At 47.8% G+C, this 22,356-nt stretch overlaps 1 protein-coding gene and 2 long non-coding RNA genes across 4 annotated transcripts in view; 1 reads left to right on the top strand and 2 right to left on the bottom strand.

Annotated features, from left to right (window-relative positions):
* Positions 1 to 1,287: 1,287 nt before the first annotated feature.
* Positions 1,288 to 7,495, bottom strand: LOC142071962 (uncharacterized). The gene is made up of 3 exons (XR_012668245.1): positions 3,937 to 7,495; positions 2,330 to 2,901; positions 1,288 to 1,740 (listed from the first exon to the last, which is right to left on the bottom strand). It is a non-coding gene; the product is annotated as an uncharacterized LOC142071962 (long non-coding RNA).
* A 4,492-nt stretch (positions 7,496 to 11,987) lies between these two features.
* LOC142071961 (uncharacterized) lies at positions 11,988 to 13,109 on the bottom strand. The gene is made up of 2 exons (XR_012668244.1): positions 13,023 to 13,109; positions 11,988 to 12,923 (listed from the first exon to the last, which is right to left on the bottom strand). It is a non-coding gene; the product is annotated as an uncharacterized LOC142071961 (long non-coding RNA).
* Positions 13,110 to 13,228: 119 nt separating this feature from the next.
* MAVS (mitochondrial antiviral signaling protein) overlaps positions 13,229 to 22,356 on the top strand; it is a 39,010-nt gene continuing 29,882 nt past the window's right edge. For both annotated transcript variants that reach the window (XR_007356149.2, XM_048846353.2), the window contains exons 1-2: positions 13,229 to 13,337; positions 20,672 to 20,801. Coding sequence is in view for 1 of the 2 variants with exons in the window: in XM_048846353.2 (XP_048702310.2) it covers positions 20,685 to 20,801 (117 nt within the window). In the remaining variant the exon portion in view is untranslated. The remainder of the gene's footprint in view (positions 13,338 to 20,671; positions 20,802 to 22,356) is intronic.

The raw sequence follows: 22,356 nt of genomic DNA, 5'->3' as shown, positions 1-22,356 counted from the left end.
GCCAGCTTTCGCAAGAGTAGTTTACACTTGCAAGGGAGAGAAACAATAAGTTTCGACTACTGGACATTTCTTTTATCAGGGTAAATATTTTCCCACCTAGGATGTTGGTGTGTGTGCATCACGCTATTTAGTAGGGGCTAAGAGCCATGTCTGTCACAGGGCCTCTGCCTGCTGTGAGCTTAATCCTTGTATCTGTTCCCAGAGGCACATTGTAGCAGCACACCTGTGCTTTCACAGCTTCAAAGGCTGTGCTGGAATATATGTTAAGTGCCCTGTTCCGGCTTCCTCCTGTGTTTCCAGCAATGCTGGTCTGAGGGGGGGGAGGGGGGGCTGGCTGTCTGGCTACACCCGGTCATATTGTGCTTTCTTGCACTCTGACATTGTCTGCCTCCACGCACTCATCTGTGCTATGTCAGTGTGGGAGGACACCATGAGTTCAGAAAAAGAAAAGGAGTACTTGTGGCACCTTAGAGACTAACCAATTTATTTGAGCATGAGCTTTCGTGAGCTACAGCTCACTTCATCAGATGTATACCGTGGAAACTGCAGCAGACTTTATATACACACAGAGAATATGAAACAATACCTCCTCCCACCCCACTGTCCTGCTGGTAATAGCTTATCTAAAGTGATCAACAGGTGGGCCATTTCCAGCACAAATCCAGGTTCTCTCACCCTCCACCCCCCCCACACAAATTCACTCTCCTGCTGGTGCTAGCCCATCCAAAGTGACAACTCTTTACATAATCAAGTCGGGCTATTTCCTGCATAGATCCAGGTTTTCTCACATCCCCCCCCACCCCCCATACACACACAAACTCACTCTCCTGCTGGTAATAGCTCATCTAAACTGACCACTCTCCAAGTTTAAATCCAAGTTAAACCAGAACATCTGGGGGGGGGGGGATAGGAAAAAACAAGAGGAAACAGGCTACCTTGCATAATGACTTAGCCACTCCCAGTCTCTATTTAAGCCTAAATTAATAGTATCCAATTTGCAAATGAATTCCAATTCAGCAGTTTCTCGCTGGAGTCTGGATTTGAAGTTTTTTTGTTTTAAGATAGCGACCTTCATGTCTGTGATTGCGTGACCAGAGAGATTGAAGTGTTCTCCGACTGGTTTATGAATGTTATAATTCTTGACATCTGATTTGTGTCCATTTATTCTTTTACGTAGAGACTGTCCAGTTTGACCAATGTACATGGCAGAGGGGCATTGCTGGCACATGATGGCATATATCACATTGGTGGATGTGCAGGTGAACGAGCCTCTGATAGTGTGGCTGATGTTATTAGGCCCTGTGATGGTGTCCCCTGAATAGATATGTGGGCACAGTTGGCAACGGGCTTTGTTGCAAGGATAGGTTCCTGGGTTAGTGGTTCTGTTGTGTGGTATGTGGTTGTTGGTGAGTATTTGCTTCAGGTTGCGGGGCTGTCTGTAGGCAAGGACTGGCCTGTCTCCCAAGACTTGTGAGAGTGTTGGGTCATCCTTTAGGATAGGTTGTAGATCCTTAATAATGTGTTGGAGGGGTTTTAGTTGGGGGCTGAAGGTGACCGCTAGTGGCGTTCTGTTATTTTCTTTGTTAGGCCTGTCCTGTAGTAGGTAACTTCTGGGAGCTCTTCTGGCTCTATCAATCATGAGTTCAGAGAACATTTAATCACAAGTGCGTTTTTTTCGCCTTCTAATCTTCACCAGCCTCTGGGAAGGAGAAGATCCTGTGATTATTGAAACACATGCAGCTGGTGGATGAAAATAAAAAGAGGCAATGGTATTTAAAAAGACATTTTCTAGAACAATGGCTACACTCTTTCACGGTAAACCTTGCTGTTAACATTACATACACAGCACATGTTCTTTCATTCCAAGGTCGCATTTTGCCTCCCCCCAACCACGTGGCTAGCCCCTCATCCCCCCCTCCCCCCCCCCCGGCTAACAGCGGGGAACATTTCTGTTCAGCCACAGGCAAACAGCCCAGGAGGAACTGGCACCTCTGCATGTCCCCTTAAGAAAAGCACCCTATTTCAACCAGGTGGCCATGAATGATATCACTCTCCTGAGGATAACACAGAGAGATAAAGAACGGATGTTGTTTGAATGCCAGCAAACGTACACTGCAATGCTTTGTTCTACAATGATTCCCGAGTACGTGCTACTGGCCCGGTGTGGTAAAGCGTCCTACCATGGTGGGTGGAATAAGGCTGCCCTCCCCAGAAACCTTTTGCAAAGGCTTTGGGAGTACATCCAGGAGAGCTGCAAATACCAGGGCAAATTAATCATTAAACATGCTTGCTTTTAAACCATGTATAGTATTTTAAAAGGTACACTCACCAGGAGGTCCCTTCTCGGCCTGGCGGGTCCAGGAGGCAGCCTTGGGTGGGTCCGGGGGGGACTGCCCCCAGGTCCAGAGTGAGAAACAGTTCCTGGCTGTCAGGAAAATCGGTTTCTCCGCTTGCTTGCTGTGAGCTATCATCTTCCTCGTCCCCAAAACCTGCTTCTGTGTTGCCTCCATCTCCATCGAAGGAGTCAAACAACACGACTGGGGTAGTGGTAGCTGAACCCCCTAAAATGGCATGCAGCTCATCATAGAAGCGGCATGTTTGGGGCTCTGACCCGGAGTGGCCGTTTGCCTCTCTGGTTTTCCGGTAGGCTTGCCTCAGCTCCTTAAGTTTCACGCGGCATTGCTTCGGTCCCTATTATGGCCTCTGTCCTTCATGCCCTGGGAGATTTTGACAAATGTTTGGCATTTCGAAAACTGGAATGGAGTTCTGATAGCACGGATTCCTCTCCCCATACAGCGATCACATCCCGTAGTTCCCGTTGTGTCCACGCTGGAGCTCTTTTGCGATTCTGGGACTCCATCATGGTCACCTCTGCTGATGAGCTCTGGCCAGCGTGGCAAGCTGCAGGTGACCATGCAAACAGAAAACTGAAATTCAAAAGTTCGCAGGCCTTTTCCTGTCTACCTGGCCAGTGCATCTAAGTTGAGAGTGCTGTCCAGAGCAGTCACAATAGAGCACTCTGGGATAGCTCCCGGAGGCCAATACCATCTAATTGCATCCACAGTACCCCAAATTCGACCCGGCAAGGCCGATTTAAGCGCTAATCCACTTGTCAGAGGTGGATTAAGGAAATCGATTTTAAGAGCCCTTTAAGTCGAAAAAAAGGGCTTCATCGTGTGGACGGGTGCAGGTTTGCATCGATTTAACGCTGCTAAATTCAACCTAAACTCCTAGTGTAGACCAGGGCCCAGTAACAAATGCTGGCAGTGGATGCAACGTAACACAGAGTAAATGCCTGTCACTGTGGGAGGGACAATGAGTTTTGCTAACAGCACTTAGTATCACTTCTCTTGTCACATGTGATAGGCTAACCTCGCCCAGACCTTCACTCCCCAAATGCTGATGCATTAAATTAATTGAAAATTTTAAAAATCCCAAAGGGGAACTAGCAAGATGCAGCTGTCTCACGAATGCTACTGAGGAAAGTGGCTTCGCTGTGGCAAAGGGGACTGAATTCTCCCTTACAACAGCGTGGCTCGATTGCAAGTTCCATGGCAAGACAAATATTTAAGCTGCTCTCATGCAATGTAGCCCTCTTTCTGCCCCCACCATTTAGTGTCTTCTCTGCAGTAGAATTATTTGTCTTAGTGTAATGCCTCAAGACCCCAAACGAAATCCTGTTGAGCGAGGTGTAGTAGAATTGTAACCTTTGGGTGGGCTAAAAAACCCCAACTCCCATAGAAGAGTAGCTGGAGACCCATAGTTCAATCTCTAAGGATACTCAGCAAGGATTGCACAGGGTCAACCTCCCCCATTCAAGTCCCAAAAGGAACGAAAGAAATGAATTTAATTAAATAACTTTATAAAATCTTACGATAAAGAAACAATCTAATTTTTACAGCACAACATGGCTATTTTATAATCCACAGACATTACCTTCAGTTATACATAAATAAAGAAAAAAGATTAAAATCTGAACAGTTCCATCCCCACAGAAACACAGTGAGCAGTCTGAACCATCTTTCCTCCGCTTGCTTGTAGGAATCTTCAGTTGGAATCCAGGCAGACTCTTCCTGTGCTGAAATCACTGCCAGCCAGTCAGCGAACTGATTAACCACACTCAGCTATGTGTATAGATTTAAAGAAAACCCTGCTGCAAAATGCTTCAGCCTTAGGGACACCAGCCTGCTTCCTACTCCTGGGCTCAGCTTCTCGCAACTCACACAGGCACATGGCCTTCTGCAAAGCAGCTGCCCTGACTGCTGACCCTCATGGGGTCTGACCCCAGCCACAGGGAACCTAGTGGAGCAAACCCAAAACTACCACACCCAATTCCAGAAGCTTCTGGATGTGGAGTGCTAAATCTGCCTAGCAACAGTGACCTAGACACAACTCATTCCTACCTCTCTCCAATGGGTCTCTTAAAGAGATATCTGCCTATTAGGCACATGGGTTACAGAATCACATAACAACAGAGGCCTAGCAAGTTAGAAGCAGAGCCAGGAATAGAACCCAGGTCACCCAACTCCCAGGGCAATGCTCTAATCACTAGACCACATTGCCTCTCCAGGCAGCCTTCTCTTGTCGTGTTACATTTAATTATGGCCTGGTTCTGCAACCCTGCCTTATACTGAGTAGCACCCACTTCAGCAAGCAGTCCCAATGACTTCAGTGTTTCACAGCGTGAGTGAGGGCTGCAGAATCAAGCTGTTGTAAGCACTCTGGGACAGGGCTCCAATCATTGTTTATCCGACTTTAAAGCACTTTAAAGCACCCCCTGTGATTGTATTAATAATTTATCATCTAGATCTCATGTAACACCACAAAGCTCAATGGCCTTTGCACAGTGTGAGTCAGGGATAGATGTGACCCTATGCCAGCAAACAGGCATGACGGTAGCTTCATGTTTCCCTTGTTTGAATGTATATATTTAAAGGTAATTTAAGGCCAAAAGGGACCATTATGACCACCCAGTCTGACCTCCTGCATAACACAGGCCAGACAATCTCAGCCAGTAATTCCTGCACCAAGCCCATAGCTTCTGTTTGAACTATGGCAGATCTTCTAGAAAATTATCTAGCCTTGATTTCAAGGCTTCAAATGATGGAGAATCCACCATGCCCCTTGGTAAGTCATTCCAATGGTAAATTACCCTCACTGTTAAAATTTGCACCTTATTTCTAGCGTGAATTGGTCTAGCTTCAGCTTCCAGCCATTGGATCTTGTTATATCTTTTTCTCCTAGATTAAAGGGCCATCTGCTACCTGAAATCTCTTCCCTATGTAGGTACTTACAGACTGATCAAGTCACCTCTTAACCTTCTCTTGGATAAACTAAATAGACTGAGCTGCTTTAATCTCTTAGCATAAGGCATGTTTTCCAGATCTGGAATTGATCTTATAGCTCTTTTCTGAAATCTTTCCATTTTTTCCATATCATTTTTGAAGCATGGACACCAGAACTGGACACAAATTTCCAGTAGTAGTCTCACCAACGCTGTACACAGAGGAATACCACCTTCCTACTCCTACTTGATATTCCCCTGCTTACACATATATGTACCTTCCTAGCTACGGAGTGCTCATGTTCAGTTATCTGTCATTACCCTAAGTCCTGTTCAGAATCACTGCATTCCAGGATTCCACCTTATAAGTGCGACCTACATTGTCCATTTCTAGATGTAATAATATTGTTACATTGTTAATATTAACAAGAGGGAAGCAATGCAAGCCAAAATAGGGAAAAAACAAGTTAAAGAATATTTAGATGTATTCAAGTTGGAAGAGCCTGATGAAATGCATCCTTGGGTACTTAAACTAGCAGAAGTAGTCTCAGAATCATTGGCAATTATCTTTGAGAACTCAAAGGACTGGAGAAGGCAGGGCAAACACATTACCTATCTTTTAATATGGGAGCAAAGAGGACCTGAGGAATTATAGACCAATCAGCCTAACTTTGATACCTGGAGAGATACTGGAAGAAATTATTCAACAACCAATTTGTAAGCACCTAGAGAATAATGGGGAGATATAAGCATTAGCCAACATGGATTTCTCAAGCACGAATCATGCCAGACCAACCTAATTTCCTTTTTTAACAGAGTTCCTGGCCTAGTGGAAAGGGGGAAGCAGTAGATGTGCTATCTTGATTTTAGTAATGTTGTTGTAGCCGTTTGGTCCCAGGACATTAGAGATACAAAGTGGGTGAGGTAATTATTGGACCAACTTCTGCTGGTGAGACACATTTTCAAGCTACACAAGCTCTTGTTCACCAACAGAAATTGGTCCAATAAAAGAAATTAGCTCATCCATCTTGTCTCTCAATTTTATTAAGGCTTTTGACACAGTTCTCCATGACAGTCTCATAAGCCAACTAGGGAAATGTGGTTTAAATGAAATTACTGAAAGTTGGCTGAACAACTGGTTCTAAAACCCATACTCAAAGAGTTAAACTGTTTGCTATCAGTGCAGGAGGATATATCAAGAGGGAGAGCACAGGGGTCTGTCCTGGGTCTGGTACTATTCAATATTAATGACTTGGACAATAGAGCGGAGGAGTGTACACTTATCAAATTTGCAGATTGCACCAAGCTGAGAGGGGCTACAAGCACTATTGAGGACAGGAGTAGAATTCAAAATGATCTGGATAAATTGGTCTGAAACCAACACAGTGAAATTGCCTGAAGACAGGTGAAAAGTACGATTCTTTGTGTGATGGAGTTCACGCACGAGAGCGGCACCTCCTGCTGACTGGCTCATGGATTAGCTCTCAGCTGTTGCACCCTCTCCTGGTGGTGCCTATCCCGCTGCCTTTTCCGTCTGCAGACTCCCCCCCTCAGTCCAAGACCCGCAGAAGACCTCTTCAGGACTCAACTTTCCAGCCATGCCACCATCTGTGTTTTCCCACTTCGGGGGAGGGTGGGGGGGGGTAGGAGTATCTCCCAGTTCTATAATCCAGCCACTTCCCAGTGACAAATAAGGGATGAGAGCAGGGACCCAGGCCCGCCCACTACTCCAGGTCCTCTGTAGATAGCAGCCACTTGCTGCACCTCTAATTTCTGTCTGGGCTGCTTCAGTTCCCTGGGCCACTTCCCCATGGCCCCAGCACCTTCTCCGCCCTCTTCTCAGGGCCTTGAGCCAGCTAGGAGCTCCCTCACACTCCCCTAGTCCTGCTAGCAGCGGGTCTGTCCAAGGTACTTCCTAGTCTCTCAGGGACACAGTCCTCATTCCCTGAGGACCCCGCAGCCACTGATCCTGCTTTGCTTTGCAGCTCTCTTATGTGAGCCCACTAGGCCCTGATTGGCTGCTCCGTGCAGCCTCCCTCCAACTGGCTGCTTGGAGGACTCACCTCCACATAGGGTGACCATGTGTCCCATTTTGGCTGGGACAGTCCTCTTTTTAAGCCCTGTCCCAGGTATCTCGATTTTTTGGCAAAACTGGGCATTTGTCCCATTGCTCTTGCCAACTGATCATCAGTTGACAAGAGCAAACAAGACAAAAACACAGTTTTGCCAAAAAAGTGGGGCACAGAGGAATGTTGGGGGGCAGGGGAGGCTCAGGCAAGCCCCGTGTGGTGTCCCGTTTTCCCTTTGGGAAATATAGTCACCGTTCCTCCACTACTCCTGAGACAGAGCATGGCCGGCCCCTGAGGCCTCCATTAACTCCTTCCTCTCCGGTGTAGTAAGACAACGAAAAAGAAACAATAACTAAAACGCACACCTACAAAATCGGGAAAACTGGCTAGGCAGTAGTACTGCTGAAAGAGAATCTGGGAATTATAGTGGACCACAACTTGAATATGAGTCAATAATGAATGTGATGCTGTTGTGAAAAAGGCAAAATGTCATTCTGGGATATATCAATGAGAGTGTCATATGCAAGACATGGGAGGGCACTGTTCTGCTCTATTTAGCACTGGTGAGGCCTCACTTGACACTCACAATGCGAGTTCAAGCTGCTCAGCACCTCACAGGATTAGGCCCCAGAATACAACAAGTGATGCTAGCAGTGATGCAAGTAGAATTCATTTCTTGCCAGTAAAAGCTAAAGGGGGTGGGGAGGGGGGTATACCTCCCCCTGTGAACCGCAGGGCTCTCCCGGGAACAGCAGCGGTGAAAGGAGCAGAACGTGCAGCTCCTCTGGTGCGGCTGTGCTGCCCCCAGCCCCTCCACGCAGCTGCATGCCCGAGTCTCCTGTCCGGGGGGTCTGTACAGGGTTGGGGTGGTACAGCCATGCCAGAGGAGCTGCACATTCTGCTCCTGGGAACCACAGCAGCAAAAGGAGCAGAACGTGGGGCCACCAGGCAGCCCCACACTGGCAGCTCCTCTGGCACGGCTGTACCAACCCCACCCCTGTCCTCTGGGGGGGCTGCTGTACGGACCCCGGAGAGGAGATGCAGGCACACAGCTGTGTGGAAGGGCTAGGGGTGGTACAGCCGCCAGGTGGCCCCACCAGCGAGGGGCCGCCAGGTGGCCCCACATTCTGCTCCTCCTGCGTCTTTCCGGTATGCCGTACTGGCTATAAATACCTTACTGGTACGGCGGACCGGTCCAGACCACCTTACTTGTACCACTGGATGCTAGTGTCTGCATAAAGTTTCTCCTCTCTTTACTCTCCTCCTACTGCTGAATGAAGGCATGTAAATGTGGGCATCCAACAGCCCCACCTCAGAGTCTGCACTCCCAGCTGGAGCCCTCACCTTCCTGCACCCCAACCCTCTGCCCCCGCCCTGAGCCACCTCCCACAAGCCAAACCCCTCGGCCCTACCCCCACCACACATCACCTCCATATTGGTGCACATAAAATTCATTCCGCACATGGATGTAAAAAATTAGAGGGAACACTGCCCAAAGGTGCTGAAGAAATGAGCTGAAGAAATCTCAGAGCTGCTGGCAATAATATTTACAAACTCATGGTTAACAGACTGGAAGACTGGAGATGGGCTAACGTAGTGCCCATCTTTTAAAAGGGCTGGGGACGACTGCTAAAGGCTGGGGACTGATTGGCTAAGCGGCAGTTCTGCAGAAAAGGACCTGGGGCTTACAGTGGATGAGAAGCCTGATATGAGTCAGCAGTGTGCCCTTATAGCCAAGAAGCCTAATGGCATATTGGGCTGCATTAGTAGGAGCACTGCCAGCAGATCAAGGGAAGTGATTATTTCCCTCTATTCAGCACTGGTGAGGCCACATCTGGAGTATTGTGTCCAGTTTTGGGCCCCCTGCTACAGAAAGGATGTGGACAAATTGAAGAGAGTCCAGCGGAGGGCAACAAAAATGATTAGGGGGCTAGGGCACATGACTTATGAGGAGAAGTTGAGGGAACTGGTCTTATTTAGTCTGCAGAAGAGAAGAGTGAGGGGGGATTTGATAGCAACCTTCAACTACCTGAAGGGGGGGTTCCAAAGAGGATGGAGCTCGGCTGTTCTCAGCAGTGGCAGATGACAGAACAAGAAGCAATGGTCTCAAGTTGCAGTGAAGAAGGTCTAGGCTGGATATTAGGAAACACTATTTCACTACGAAGGTGGTGAAACACTGGAATGCGTTACCTAGGGAGGTGGTGGAATCTCCATCCTTAAAGGTTTTTAAGGCCCAGCTTGACAAAGCCTTGGCTGGGATGATATAGTTGGGGTTGGTCCTGCTTTGAGCAGGGTGTTGGACTAGATGACCTCCTGAGGTCTCTTCCAACCCTAATCTTCCATGATCCTATGAAAGGAGAAGCCAGGGGACTATAGACCAGTAAGCCTGATTTTGATACCTGGGAAACTACTAGATCAATGTATAAAACATTCAATTTGCGAATACCTGGAGGATGAAAGGGTGATCACTAGCAGCCAGCATGGATTTACTAAGAACAAATCATACCAAACCAGCTTGAGTTCCTTCTTTGATAGGGTAACTGGTTTGGTGGATGGGGGAAAATGTGGCAGACATAATATACCTGGATGTTAACAAGGCTTTTGGCACAGTCCCAATTGACATTCTGAGAAGTAAGCTGGAGAAATGCAGGCTCAGCGGAACTACCATTAAGTGGATATATAATTGGTTAAACAACCGCAAACAAAGAGTAACTATTAATGGAATGGTGTCAGATTGGACGGAGGTCTCAAGTGGGGTTCCACAGGGATCTGTATTGAGTCTGGTGTTATTTAACATCTTTATTAATGACCTGGATGTAGGAATAGAGAGCACACCGATCAAATTTGCAGATGACAGAAAGCTGGTGGGGGAGGGGAGAAGTTTGCCAACACTTTGGAGGCTAGAGCTAAAATTCAGAAGGATCTTGATAAATTGAAGAACTGGGCTATAGTCAACAAAATGAAATACAACAAAACAAATGTAAGGTGCTACACTTAGGGAAGAAAAACCAAATGCACAAATATAGAATGGGGGAAAACTGGCTTGGCAGCACCACTGCTGAGAAGGATCTGGGAGTTGTGGTGGATCACAACTTCAACTTGAGTCACCAATGCAATGTTGTTGCAAATTAAAAAAAAAAAAAAAGCAAATGCAATGTTAGGTTGCATTAACAGAGGCATAACATGCAAGTCACAGGAAGGGACAGCACCACTCTACTCAGTGCCAGTTAGGCCTCAGCTGGAGTACTGTGGTCACAAAGGATATAGATTAACTGGAAAGGATCCAGAGGTGAGTGACAAAGATGATTAAAGGGATGAAATGCAAGCCATATGAGCAAAAGCTGAAGGAACTGGGTATGTTTAATTTGGAAAAGAAATTAATGGTGATAACGGTCTTCAAATACTTGAAAGGCTGCCATAAAGAAGATGGAGAAAAGTTGTTCTCTCTTGACACAGAAGGCAGGACAAGGGGTTACAAGCTACAGCATAGCAGGATTTAGATTAAATCTCTTGAAAAACTTCCTAACTGTAAGAACAGTAGGACCATGGAACAGACTGCCTAGGAAGGTCATGGAAGCTTCTTCATTAGAGGTTTCCAAAAGGAGGTTAGATAGCCATCTGTCTTGCATGGTTTAGAGTAGACACAACAAATCCTGCATCTTGGCAGGGGGTTAGAGTAGATTACCCTTGTGGTCCCTTCTACCCCTATGATTCTAAGCATTCTTCTGCCCACACTTTGGGCTTAGCTTTCACCCTTCCTGGGCTCCTTTCGGTTGCTCCTTGCTTTTCCCAAGCAATCACTCCCAGGCCTTCCTACCTGGAGTCTGTATACATGCATGTCTGCCTCCCAGTGCTGGACTTTGCTCCTCTTTTTAGTCCCACACCCAGCACAGGTGCAGCTGAACTGGGCTGACTGGCCCAGGGCCTCTTGGCCCTTAAAGGGACAGGCTGCTCTGCTGCACTTCCCCTGTGGGCAGATTATTCCATACCAGACCCTGATAAACCTGCTTTTTCCCCTGTGCAAATGAAGTTCCTATAGATGGTTTTCCCAGGCATGGCCGAAAGCTCCCACCCTCGAGTGGATGCTGGCTGACTGTCAACACTGAAAGCACCAAACTCCACTTCGTTTCAGCCTGGGCTTTCCTTCTGCTCTGTCATTCATTTAATATGACCCAGCATTCTGCAGCTACGTCCCCATTCTGTGCTTATGGAGCAGGTTGGATTGGACCTTTCTGTTCTCTAATGGATCCATCAGGAATGCACCATTCACTTCCTTGAAGAAACTGACTGATGTTGGAGATTGTCACATCAGGGATGTGCTATTTTCTGTACAGCTGGTATTAAGGTAGAAACCACCATATTTTCATGTTTACAATCCTATTCTTACAAAAATACCAGTATTAAAGGCCTGTTCATCTGCAGATCTCAAGGTGTCTTGCACATTGAACTAGCTAAGCCACACAAGCCCTTGTGAGGAAGGTAAGGAATATATTGAGATCACTTCACTTGCATCTGAAATGCAGCCACTTCTGGGGTGGAACACAGCAGCTACCAAACACTGCATGGCACCACTACACAATAGCTTAGGGCAAGAAATAAAGGAAAAAAATTGTATCCAACTGAAACAATGGACCTTAAAGGGACAGAATGTAATTTACTGCCATGAAATATTCACAGGACGCCCAGACTAGCCCCCCAGTTCTTGCAAACATTAACATGGGATAGTCATTGCTCACAGGTGGTCAGCAGTGACACTGTTTGTCCCCTTGGGGCCCCCTGCAAAGCTCAATTCCAGGGTCCGTCAGTCATCTTGCACGTACAGTGTATGCAAAGTCACACTGTGCAGAGGACACACAGACTTGTATGTGCTTAAATCTGATGCACTGAGAGTGAAATCAGAGTGTGTAAAATTAAGCTTGTGCATGAGTCTTTGCAGGAATTGGGGCACAAGCCTGCAACTCTGGCCAGTGCTCGTACTGTAGGTGAAGTCAGGGCTGCAGACACAAAGTGGTTTGAGTGCATACAACCTCTCAAATACGTTAAATTGTTTTTAAATTCATGCACAAGCAAAAGCACACACACACACACACAAAGAACCAACCAATCTTCCCCAATGTTAGAAACCAAGGAAATGCAAAGACACAATGGCACTTTTTAAGCAAGACACCTAAACATCCTTAACTCTGCCCACCATACAGACATCCTTCTTTGCTGAAGGTAGATTTCCAGGACTGGGGGGAAGGGGCAGAGAATGACCCCTGTTCTCTTGCATCCCGCACGACTGTGTTAAAGTCAAATGACTGAAGTTATTAACACCATGCTTGTCCTGAGCACTAAGCCAGAGGGAGGGGAATTCAGTAAAGTCGGTTTCATCTGTCACCTATTTCTCTTTTTTCACCACACAGTAGCAAAAAAGTTAGCTGCTGGAACCAGCGACCGCCCCTCTTTTTCAGGGGTCAGAAGTGACCAAGCTTTGTCCACTTTCCTTCCCCTCTTGTAGCCGAAGTCTTCCCCTTGGTCCCAGATCGAAAGGGAAGCAGATCTGACCTCTTCTGTGAGGACTCTGGGGGCTGGGGAGGCAAAAAATAAAATAAAATAAATAAAAATTCAGGCTTCTAGCGGCCACCCACTTGCAGCCTCCCCTGGGAGCTGGAAGCAGCAACCCTCACTGCGTAATTCGCCATCGCGGCGGCCGGGAAGCCCCTGCGCCGCAGACGCCGACTCCTCCCGCAGACTCGGCTCGGCTCCGCTCTCCCCCACCCTTTGCCCGGCCCCGCTGCTCCGGCCACGCCGGGCGCTTGATGGACGTCCGGAGCGAGGCAGAGCGGCCAATAGGCGGCGGAAGCCCGGGGCGCGGAGGGGGGCGGGCTTAGAACGCTCCCCGGGAGGGAAGCGAGGGCGCGCGCGAGAGTGGTCGCTGCGCGCGCGGGCGTGTCTCGCGTGCCCGGGCGGGGGCCCTTCCGCTGCTGGTGTCGCGCGCGCAGGTAAGGAGCGGCGGCCCCCGGCCCTCTCCCGGCTCGTGGCGCCGGGTGTCCTTGCACGAGGCCGGATTTTGCGGCGGGGGCTGGCTGAGGTTTGCCGACGCCTTCTCTCCGCCCGCAGCAGCCCCAGCGGGAGGCAGGAGCGGGGAAAGGCGTTGGCGGGCCCCCTTTGTTTAGCAAAAGGCTTGGCCGCGCCGCTGAGCGGAAGGGAGTCTGAAGGAAGCTAGGGCAAGCTGGGTGGAGTCAGTGGAGCAGCGCGTTCGCTGGATCGAGCAGAGAAGTGAACAAGACGGCTCCAGGCCGAGGGGGGGCTGCGGGAAGGGCGGCAGCACGTCCCTCGGCCCGCGCCGCTTTCCGCAGAGACTCCCCCCCCCCCCCCTTTTTGGATGCAAAAATCTGTGGAAATGTGTCTCCTTCTTAGGCAGAAAGCCCACTCCCCTTTTGTGCAGGAGTTTGTTGTGGCATTACAGCCTCAAAGTGTGATCTCGCATCACATTAGGCTTGGCCATCCTGGACGGGAGCGCCCTAGGGAAACCTCAAGGTGGTGTTGGGGAATTAAGTAAGGTGCACTCGGCACCCCGGCACTGAACTCAGTTCAACTCAGGAAGCGAGGAAAGGACGGGTCTCCTCGATTCGGGGACTGTTGGGGACCAGTTCACCTCTACAGCTTTTGTGGCATGCAGGGAATCACTGGTGCCTTGCTCCCCACATGTTACCACACATCCCAGAATGTCCCCTGAGCCAATCCTGTACCTCAGAGAGAGGCTCCCAGGACAGGTGTTATTTATGGGAGGGGTTAACTTCTTCACAACCCCTTTGCATTGGCAAAGGAGGTGTAAAAGGGCTAAATGAATTGTGCTGTCAGTAGTGAACCAGTCCCCTAGCATCATGTGCTCAGAGTGCCATGTTTTGAAAGAGATCCATGGCTGTGATCCTGACCTCTTGTGGACAAGAGATCCCATAAAAGATGGGGTGGAAACCGCCCAAAGCCACAGACAAATTCCGCAAAAAGAACAGGAGGACTTGTGGCACCTTGGAGACTAACAAATTTATTTGAGCATAAGCTTTCGTGAGCTATACAGCTCACTTCATCGGATGCATGTAGTGGAAAATATAGTGGGGAGATTTTATATACACAGAGAACATGAAACAATGGGTGTTACCATACAGGCTGTAACAAGAGTGATTTGGTAAGCTGTTACCAGCAGGTTTCAGAGTAACAGCCGTGTTAGTCTGTATTTGCAAAAAGAAAAGGAGTACTTGTGGCACCTTAGAGACTAACCAATTTATTTGAGCATAAGCTTTCGTGAGCTACAGCTCACTTCATCGGATGCATACTGTGGAAAATACAGAAGATGTTCCACAGTATGCATCCGATGAAGTGAGCTGTAGCTCACGAAAGCTCATGCTCAAATTAATTGGTTAGTCTCTAAGGTGCCACAAGTACTCCTTTTCTTGTTACAAGCAGGAGAGCGGGGCTGGGGGGGGGACCTTTTGTAGTGATAATCAAGGTGGGCCATTTCCAGCAGTTGACAAGAACGGGGGGGTGGGGGGGAGATAAACAAGGGGAAATGGTTTTACTTTGTGTAATGACACATGCACTCCCGGTCTTTATTCAAGCCTAAGTTAATTGTATCCAGTTTGCAAATTAATTCCAATTCAGCAGTCTCCTGTTGGAGTCTGTTTTTGAAGTGTTTTTGTTGAAGAATTGCCACTTATAGGTCTGTAATCGAGTGACCAGAGAGATTGAAGTGTTCTCCGACTGGTTTTTGAATGTTATAATTCTTGACGTCTGATTTGTGTCCATTTATTCTTTTACATAGAGACTGTCTAGTTTGGCCAATGTACATGGCAGAGGGGTATGGCTGGCACATGATGGCATACATCACATTGATAGATGTGCAGGTGAATGAGCCTCTGATAGAGCTCATGCAGACTCATATTTTACTCATAGAAGGACTGTCAAGGAAAACGGAGGAGACATGAAAGACAATGTATGAGGTCCAGTCAGCAGTCCGTGTGCTCTGGGGTGGCTGGCATGGTTTAATAGTCCCTCTGTCTCCGTCAGCCCCTGCCAGCAATAGCTTGGGCCACTCAGTGATCTCTCCATCCTCACCTCTTTCAGGGTAACAAAAAAGTCCAAACAAAACCTAAATCTAACGAACTTATACCAGGCTTTCCGCATCAATCTGGGCTCAGTAGTCCTTGCTCCTTTACTCTCAAAGCTTACAGAGAGGTCTCCTGTTGGCATAATAAAATCACCCCCACGAGCAGCAGAAACTCTGTCTCCACCAACATAGCGCTGGGTACACTAGATCTTATGTCAGTGTAACATCTCTGGGCGGGGTGGAATATTCACATCCTTGGGTTCTGCCAACACAAGCAGTAGTGTAGACCTATCCTAAGAAGCAGCATTAGGGCAATGTAATCATGCTGCATGCTCCTTGTCTGTTTCCTGAATGGTAGGACTGAGGCTATGGCTACTCTAGAGAGTTTACAGCTGCTCTAATTACTTAATTACTCCAGCCCCCCTGTTAGAGGGTTTGGCCTCCACCCTCCCACTTCCCTAGTTCTTCTCACGCAAGCAGCAAAAGACCAGAATCCAAAGTGCAGACAATGGAATGTTTATTGGGGTTAATTTCCAGCAAGCATGATTCCAATTTTCCCACCCACTTCCTGTTTGACCCCGGTTTATATAGTAATATTCTCAGCTATACATTAACCAATCATTTTACTGAAATTTAACTAACCAATCCTAACATACTGTAACATAATTCTCTAACCAATTATATCCCACTACCCTAATTAACTTACACTTAGGTAAATTAATTATACACCAGACAGAAAAATTAGAAAAACAGACAGATTAACAATAGAAAAGTGTGGGCCATAAAGATAAAACAATACAGAAATGAGGGTTTCACAACCATTGATAGGTGATTTCTTGCCAGACAGGATGCTATCAAACTACGTTTTCTTTAATCATCTTAAGATCTGTTTCTTTATCTGGTAGTGATGGGCACTATCAGGACAGGATCGTCTTCCTAACAGCCACATGCCACCTTATTTCCATGTGACTGGTTTGGAATGTGAGGATGTGACTGTAGGCTTCCCAGCTTATGGCTGCCCCTGCTACTTAGCCAAAGGCCTTAGCCTAAGAACAAGGCATCAGACTATCCTAGTGAGAGAAGGCCCATATACAGGCAGACTGTGATTTTGAGTCTTTGTTTTATATCTCTATAACCAGCTAATGATAAAAATACACCTAAATTCTTAAAATACAGGCCTTTACAGGCAGACCCCCCCTCCCCCCCCCGCATGCGAGTGGTGGTAGCTATGTTGGTGGGAGAAGCTCTGCCATGGACATAGCACTGTCCACACCTGCACTTATGTCATCATAAATTATGAGGGTAGCTAATTCACACCCTTGATGGACATAATTTATGTCAACTTAAACTGTAGTGTGTACACAGCCACAGTGGGATTTGAGAAAAGCAAGTAGCTTCGGCTCATCAGTAGTCATGATCAGAGGGGTTGCTTAGTAACAGGAAATGGAGTTTCAGCTTTCTGCAGGATTTCAGCCAAGAGCTTACCCCTATCAGTTTCACCCTGGTCAAAGCGCTGTAGTCTCTGTGAAGAAGATGTCAGATGCTAAACATTTGTCACGTGCCCTTTTTAAATCAGAGCAAACCTCAAATGACGTCCGTCCCCCGTCCTGCCCCACCCCAATTGCTATAGAAAAATCAAGCGGTGCACATGCTACAATAAACATTTAAAAGTTATACTCTAGCCCAGAAGACAGAATTTTTGTAACCCATTTTTACCCCTGATAAATACAAAACCTGGTGCAGCCTTCGTATTGCTGTGCCACGTTAGGGCCAGAGGTAGAATTCCTGTTGCAAACCGGGGTCTAGGGTTTCTCAGATACAGCCCCCCCCGCCCTCTCAGTACAGTGCTGATTTTAATAATCAAAGTGTTCTAAAATGCATGTATTTATTTATTTATGTATAGTAGTAGTGCCATGAAAACTGGTATTTCACAGCAGGGGCTGGAGTAGGCTTTGGGGGACAGTGGGAGAGCACCCACTGAGATGGATGGGTCATTCCACACCTCTCAGAGCTTCTGTGTCATGTGTTCTCATTCACGGGGCTGCGGAGCACCATTTAAAATGGGGGTCTTTGATTGGCCCCTCTGCCTGATCCTCTTCTCATTTCCCTGGCCCATGAGCCCCTTCGCCCACCCCCTCCAAATCTGAGTGACTGGTGTTGCAACGTGGCTCATGGAATCTCAGCACCACTGAGGTTTGGTGCGGCCCAGAAGTGGTTGGGATGTGGCCCAGGCGGCCCTTCTGGCTCCGTGGCCTGTAGATTCATCTGAGAATATCCCATGGAGCCGAATGGTCCACCTTGCACCTCTGTAATCCACTTGTCTCCACTGCAGAGGGTTGTGCCGCGCCCCTTCCCTTGAGGCTAGCCCCCGAAGTCTATGACTCTCCTCCACTTGCCCTTGCTGCCTCCAGCCGGTAGATGTGCTCCTCCCAGCCCAACGGTTACCACCTTCCTATCTCCCTGCGGCCTCTCCAGCCCTACTCGGGGTACCGAGAAGGACAGAGCTGATAGATGAGTGGCAGTGACGTGTTCCCAGGAAGTCTGGTGCCAACGCCTTCCCTCAGCATGGGTGTCCCTTGTCATATCCCCCTTACTACCACCACTTCCATGAAAAACAAAGGGAATTCACTATCCTTGTCTAGCAGTGCCTTGTACTCTTCCCGAATGCCAAGTGCATCCCTACTAAATAATAAAGATTTGTATTCCCTTGGACTGACCAATCGGATTTTTGCTGCTGAACTGCCAGATGCTGCTTGTGGATTCTGAAGAATAGCTCTCTATCAGTTTCTCTTGCACCAACAGAAGTTGGTCCAATAAAAGGTATTACCACACCCACCTTGTCTCTCCAGGATCAGACAAAATGGCACAAGATTTCTCCCGGAACACAAAAGTGTTCTCATGATAGACTGAAATGAAAGGAAGTGAACAACGCTGCATTCACAAGCATGAAGCCCAATGTCTTCAGAAAGTGATACCCTGATACAATGTGTTGCCTTGGCTAGTGAAGGTCATGTACTGCTTTTCAAGGTCTTCAACACCAGATCAGTGTGTTGTGGGCATTCCTGGCACCTCTACAACAAACAGGCAGGGAAAACCCTTAAAAAACGAGAATAACCCACAAACTAATTAATATTCTTCCAGGTCTACATCATAAGGAAACTAAAAAGAGCACCGACTGTCTTGATTCCCGCCCCCCTCCCCCCCTCTTTGCAGATCACTTTTAATCAGTCGCTACATGTGCCCAGTGCCTCAGTTTTATATCTGCTCTGACCACCGGATCATTGTCTAAGTACTGGAGAGGTAGCCAGTGCTCTTATGGGGATAATTAATCCCCAACTGAGCACTAGGGCTGGAGCAGACCTATCGCAATCACATGTTTGCTGCTGACAGTTCTAAAGGAAGCTGGGGCAAGGAACTGGCTGAAGCCAGTTCAGAGCAGAAGATGCTGACGTGACAAATCCGGTTTGCGACAGCAGTTGCAGGGAGAGTGGGCCAAATTCTGCTTTTGGTGACATTGGTGTAAATCAACCCCATGGATGGTAGTGGAATTACCTTGTATTTACACTTTTACCTGAGAGCAGACTTCGGCCCAGTATTTTTGCCAGCCAATGGGAGCTGTGGGAAGCGGTGGCCAGCACGTCCCTGCGGCCCGCCGCTTCCCACAGCTCCCATTGGCGATGAACGGCGAACCGCGGCCACTGGGAGCTGGGGGGGGGGACGGGGGACGTGCCTGCAGATGGTTAACGTCCACAAAATGTCTCACTGCCCGCAATCAAATTACCCTGATGGGCTGCGTGTGGCCCATGGGTTGCCCACCATTGGTTTAATGGCCATTAATTCAAATTTGGAACACTGGGAGTAGAGAGGCAGCAAGGAAAAGGACCTTCTTTCCATTGCTTGGAACAGACAGACCCTGTTTTAGCCAATACAGGTGAGCCCAGCAAATTGCAAGGATCTGTCCAGTTATTTCTGTGGCCTTCATCACCATGGTATCTGAGCACCTCACGAATATTAATGGATTTTATCCTTCCAGCACGTCAGGAAAGGAAGGTATTATGCCTACTTTACAGATAAGGGACAAGGTAGACTAAGTGACTTGCCTATGCTCAGCTGGGATTGGAACCCAAGTCCCTCCCAATCCGGCGTGCTATCCACTATCTCATTCATCCGCTTTATCTGTATCAGTTTTCTCTGTCATAAACTCCATCCAGTTTCATCTCTTGGTTTCACTGAGGAACATGCTTTGATTCTCTTTCTCAGGAAACTGCAAGTGTTTGCTGTGTAGAATACCACATCACTTCACAGCCCAAGCGATAACTCTTTTATTTATACTGTTTAGGAGGTTCTAGTAGTATACAGTTTGAGGGCCAACATTCCTACTGTAGCAAGAGTTGCATAGAAAACCTAGTGCTGCAATGCGTAATATATCAACATACTGAACTGACTGAAATCCCTTACTTAAAATCGAATAATTTGTAAACTCTCAAGGCAGCCACAATATTAAGTCTGAAACAAATCTAATCCTAATTGTAAAAATAATGGCTTTATAATGCCATTTTCCTGTTCTTAAAAATGTGTCTCTTGCTGTGTGAAAGCCCAATATGAACAATTGATCATACAGTGAAACTGACTAGATGCGAAGTGCTGTTAGATCAGGGATTGGCAACCTTTGGCACGTGGCCTGTCAGAGAAAGACTGTGGCGGGCCAGGCCAGTTTGTTTGCCTGCAGCGTCTGCCGGTTCGGCCGATCGCAGCTCCCGCCGGCCGCATTTTGCCGCTCCAAGCCAATGGGGGCTGCGAGAAGCAGTGCAAGCCGAGGGATGTGCTGGCCGCATTTCCCGCAGCCCCCATTGGCCTGGGACGACAAACCACAGCCATTGGGGGCTGTGATGGGCCGAACCTGTGAACGCCACATGTAAACAAACTGGCCTGGCCCTCCAGTGGCTTTCCCTGTTGGGCTGCGTGCCAAAGGTTGCCGATCCCTGTGTTAGATACAAAGTTTTAATAGAAAAAGTTTTCATTTTTCATAGGATTTTTTTCAATAAAAATGTTCTGAGTAGCTCCAATTATTATTATTATGAGACTGTAAGCTCTTTTTGGTAGGGATCATCTGTTTTTTCTGTGTTTGTGCAGTGCCTTGCACAGTGGGCCAACCTGTAATATAAAAGTTAACTAATAACAACTGCTGTGTGTTGGATTTTTTTGCTAAATTGATCTTCTCGCTCCTAGGTGCGAAGCAAAGATGGGGTTTGCTGAGGACAAGGTTTATGACTACATTAGGGAAAACATGCACGACTTCCATCGCATCCGGGTGCGCCAGCTGATTCACCATCTGCCGTGTCTCTCTGATGCAGACAGGGTAATTATTTATTTATTCTTTACCTCTGTTTTCTTCTTTGAACCTGCCAGGCTAGTTCAGGCACACGTGTGTGGGAACGGGGTTGGGGTGACAGTAGATATCATCCCTCCACAACTCTAACCTCCTGTCTCGCGGAACCAGCAACTTCGCCCCAAACTGGAAAATGCTCAACGTGCTAGATCAATGCTGAAAACACCAATGTACAAATCGCTGGGAAGAACAAATAGAAAACAACAAGCTAGACTGCTCTAGATTCCTGGCCAGAACTATCATGCTAGTGTGGGGGCCGACCGGCTGGGGATCTAACCTGTGACCTCCAAAGCTAGAAGCTTGAACTGTCACAGCTTGAGCTAAAGCATCAAGTCTCCCAAGTAACTAGGCTCACATCCTCTATGGTGCAGGCACAGAGAGGGGGACACACAATGCATGCTGACCAGTGGGTTACACTGCCAGATCCCTCATCACAGGGCGATGTGCAAAACTAAGGCAGTCTCTTGCCAGCTACAGAATTGGATGGTGGCTGCAAACTAGAGGTGGATACTGGGAGGCATAACGCCCAGTCCAAACCCAGAAGGAGTAGCCATGCAGCCAGTGGGACACAGTGATGCCAGAATTGTAACTAGGAAGGAGCACAAGTCAGAGAGATCCTTACAGTCTCAGAGATATATATATATATATATATATATATATATATATATATATATATTTAAATATTGAAAAGTGATGAGGGAAAACTAACCAACTGGTGGAGGGGGTGGGGATGGGAGACACAGAGCTGGCGTCATGTTACCCAGCAATCTGTCCCTGGAGCAGCCATGGACACTCATGTCATATCCAGTCCCAACCCCAGCATGAAATGCCCCCGTCCTGGGCAGGACACCTGAGAAGTCTGTCTTGTTTTTACGGAGTCTGTCTCTCTCTCTCTCTCTGTGGATTGTGCTGCCAGTAAAGGAGAATTCTTGGTTTGAGCTCTGTGTGTGGTAAGAAAGAGGGAGAAAACCACCACGTGTGGGAGTGTTTTGTGGCAGCTGTATCTATAGCTGCTGCTGCTCACGAAGTCTCTACCTAGTTAGAGCAGGGAGCTGCTTTCTGCAGCCTGGGCTCTCTGTCTGCATCTCAGGGACAGACTCTTCCTGCAACACAGGTGCAGGTAACCAACCAGCGTGCCCTGCCAGCTAAGAACAGCCCAGGTAATTAGGAAACCTAGGAATTGCCAGATTGGATCCGGTGCCTCTGGTCCCGTGTCTTGTCTCTGACAGCGAGCAGCACCAGGTATTTCTGAGGAAGATGCAAGAACTCTGCAGTGGGCAGAGGTGGGGTAGTCTGTCCCCGCAGAAAGATGATCTCCTGATCCCTAATAGTGATCAGCTTAAACCGTGAAGTATGAGGGTTAATATAGTTGTTAGGCCTGTGGCCACTGCAGCTCATGGAGACTGTATGGTCTTGGCGTGCATGGCTGTATTCTGACTAGCAGGCGGGCCGCTGACCCTCAGTTACTGACCCCCCCCCCCCCCCCCAAAAAAAAAAAACCTTGAAAGGTAAAGGGAGAGCCGTA

The sequence above is a fragment of the Caretta caretta genome, chromosome 4 (genome assembly GCF_965140235.1).
Source record: "Caretta caretta isolate rCarCar2 chromosome 4, rCarCar1.hap1, whole genome shotgun sequence".
Taxonomy (NCBI): domain Eukaryota; kingdom Metazoa; phylum Chordata; order Testudines; family Cheloniidae; genus Caretta; species Caretta caretta.
The sequence above is the reverse complement of the archived record's forward strand: the minus strand, read 5'-3'. Positions and strand labels throughout refer to the sequence as shown.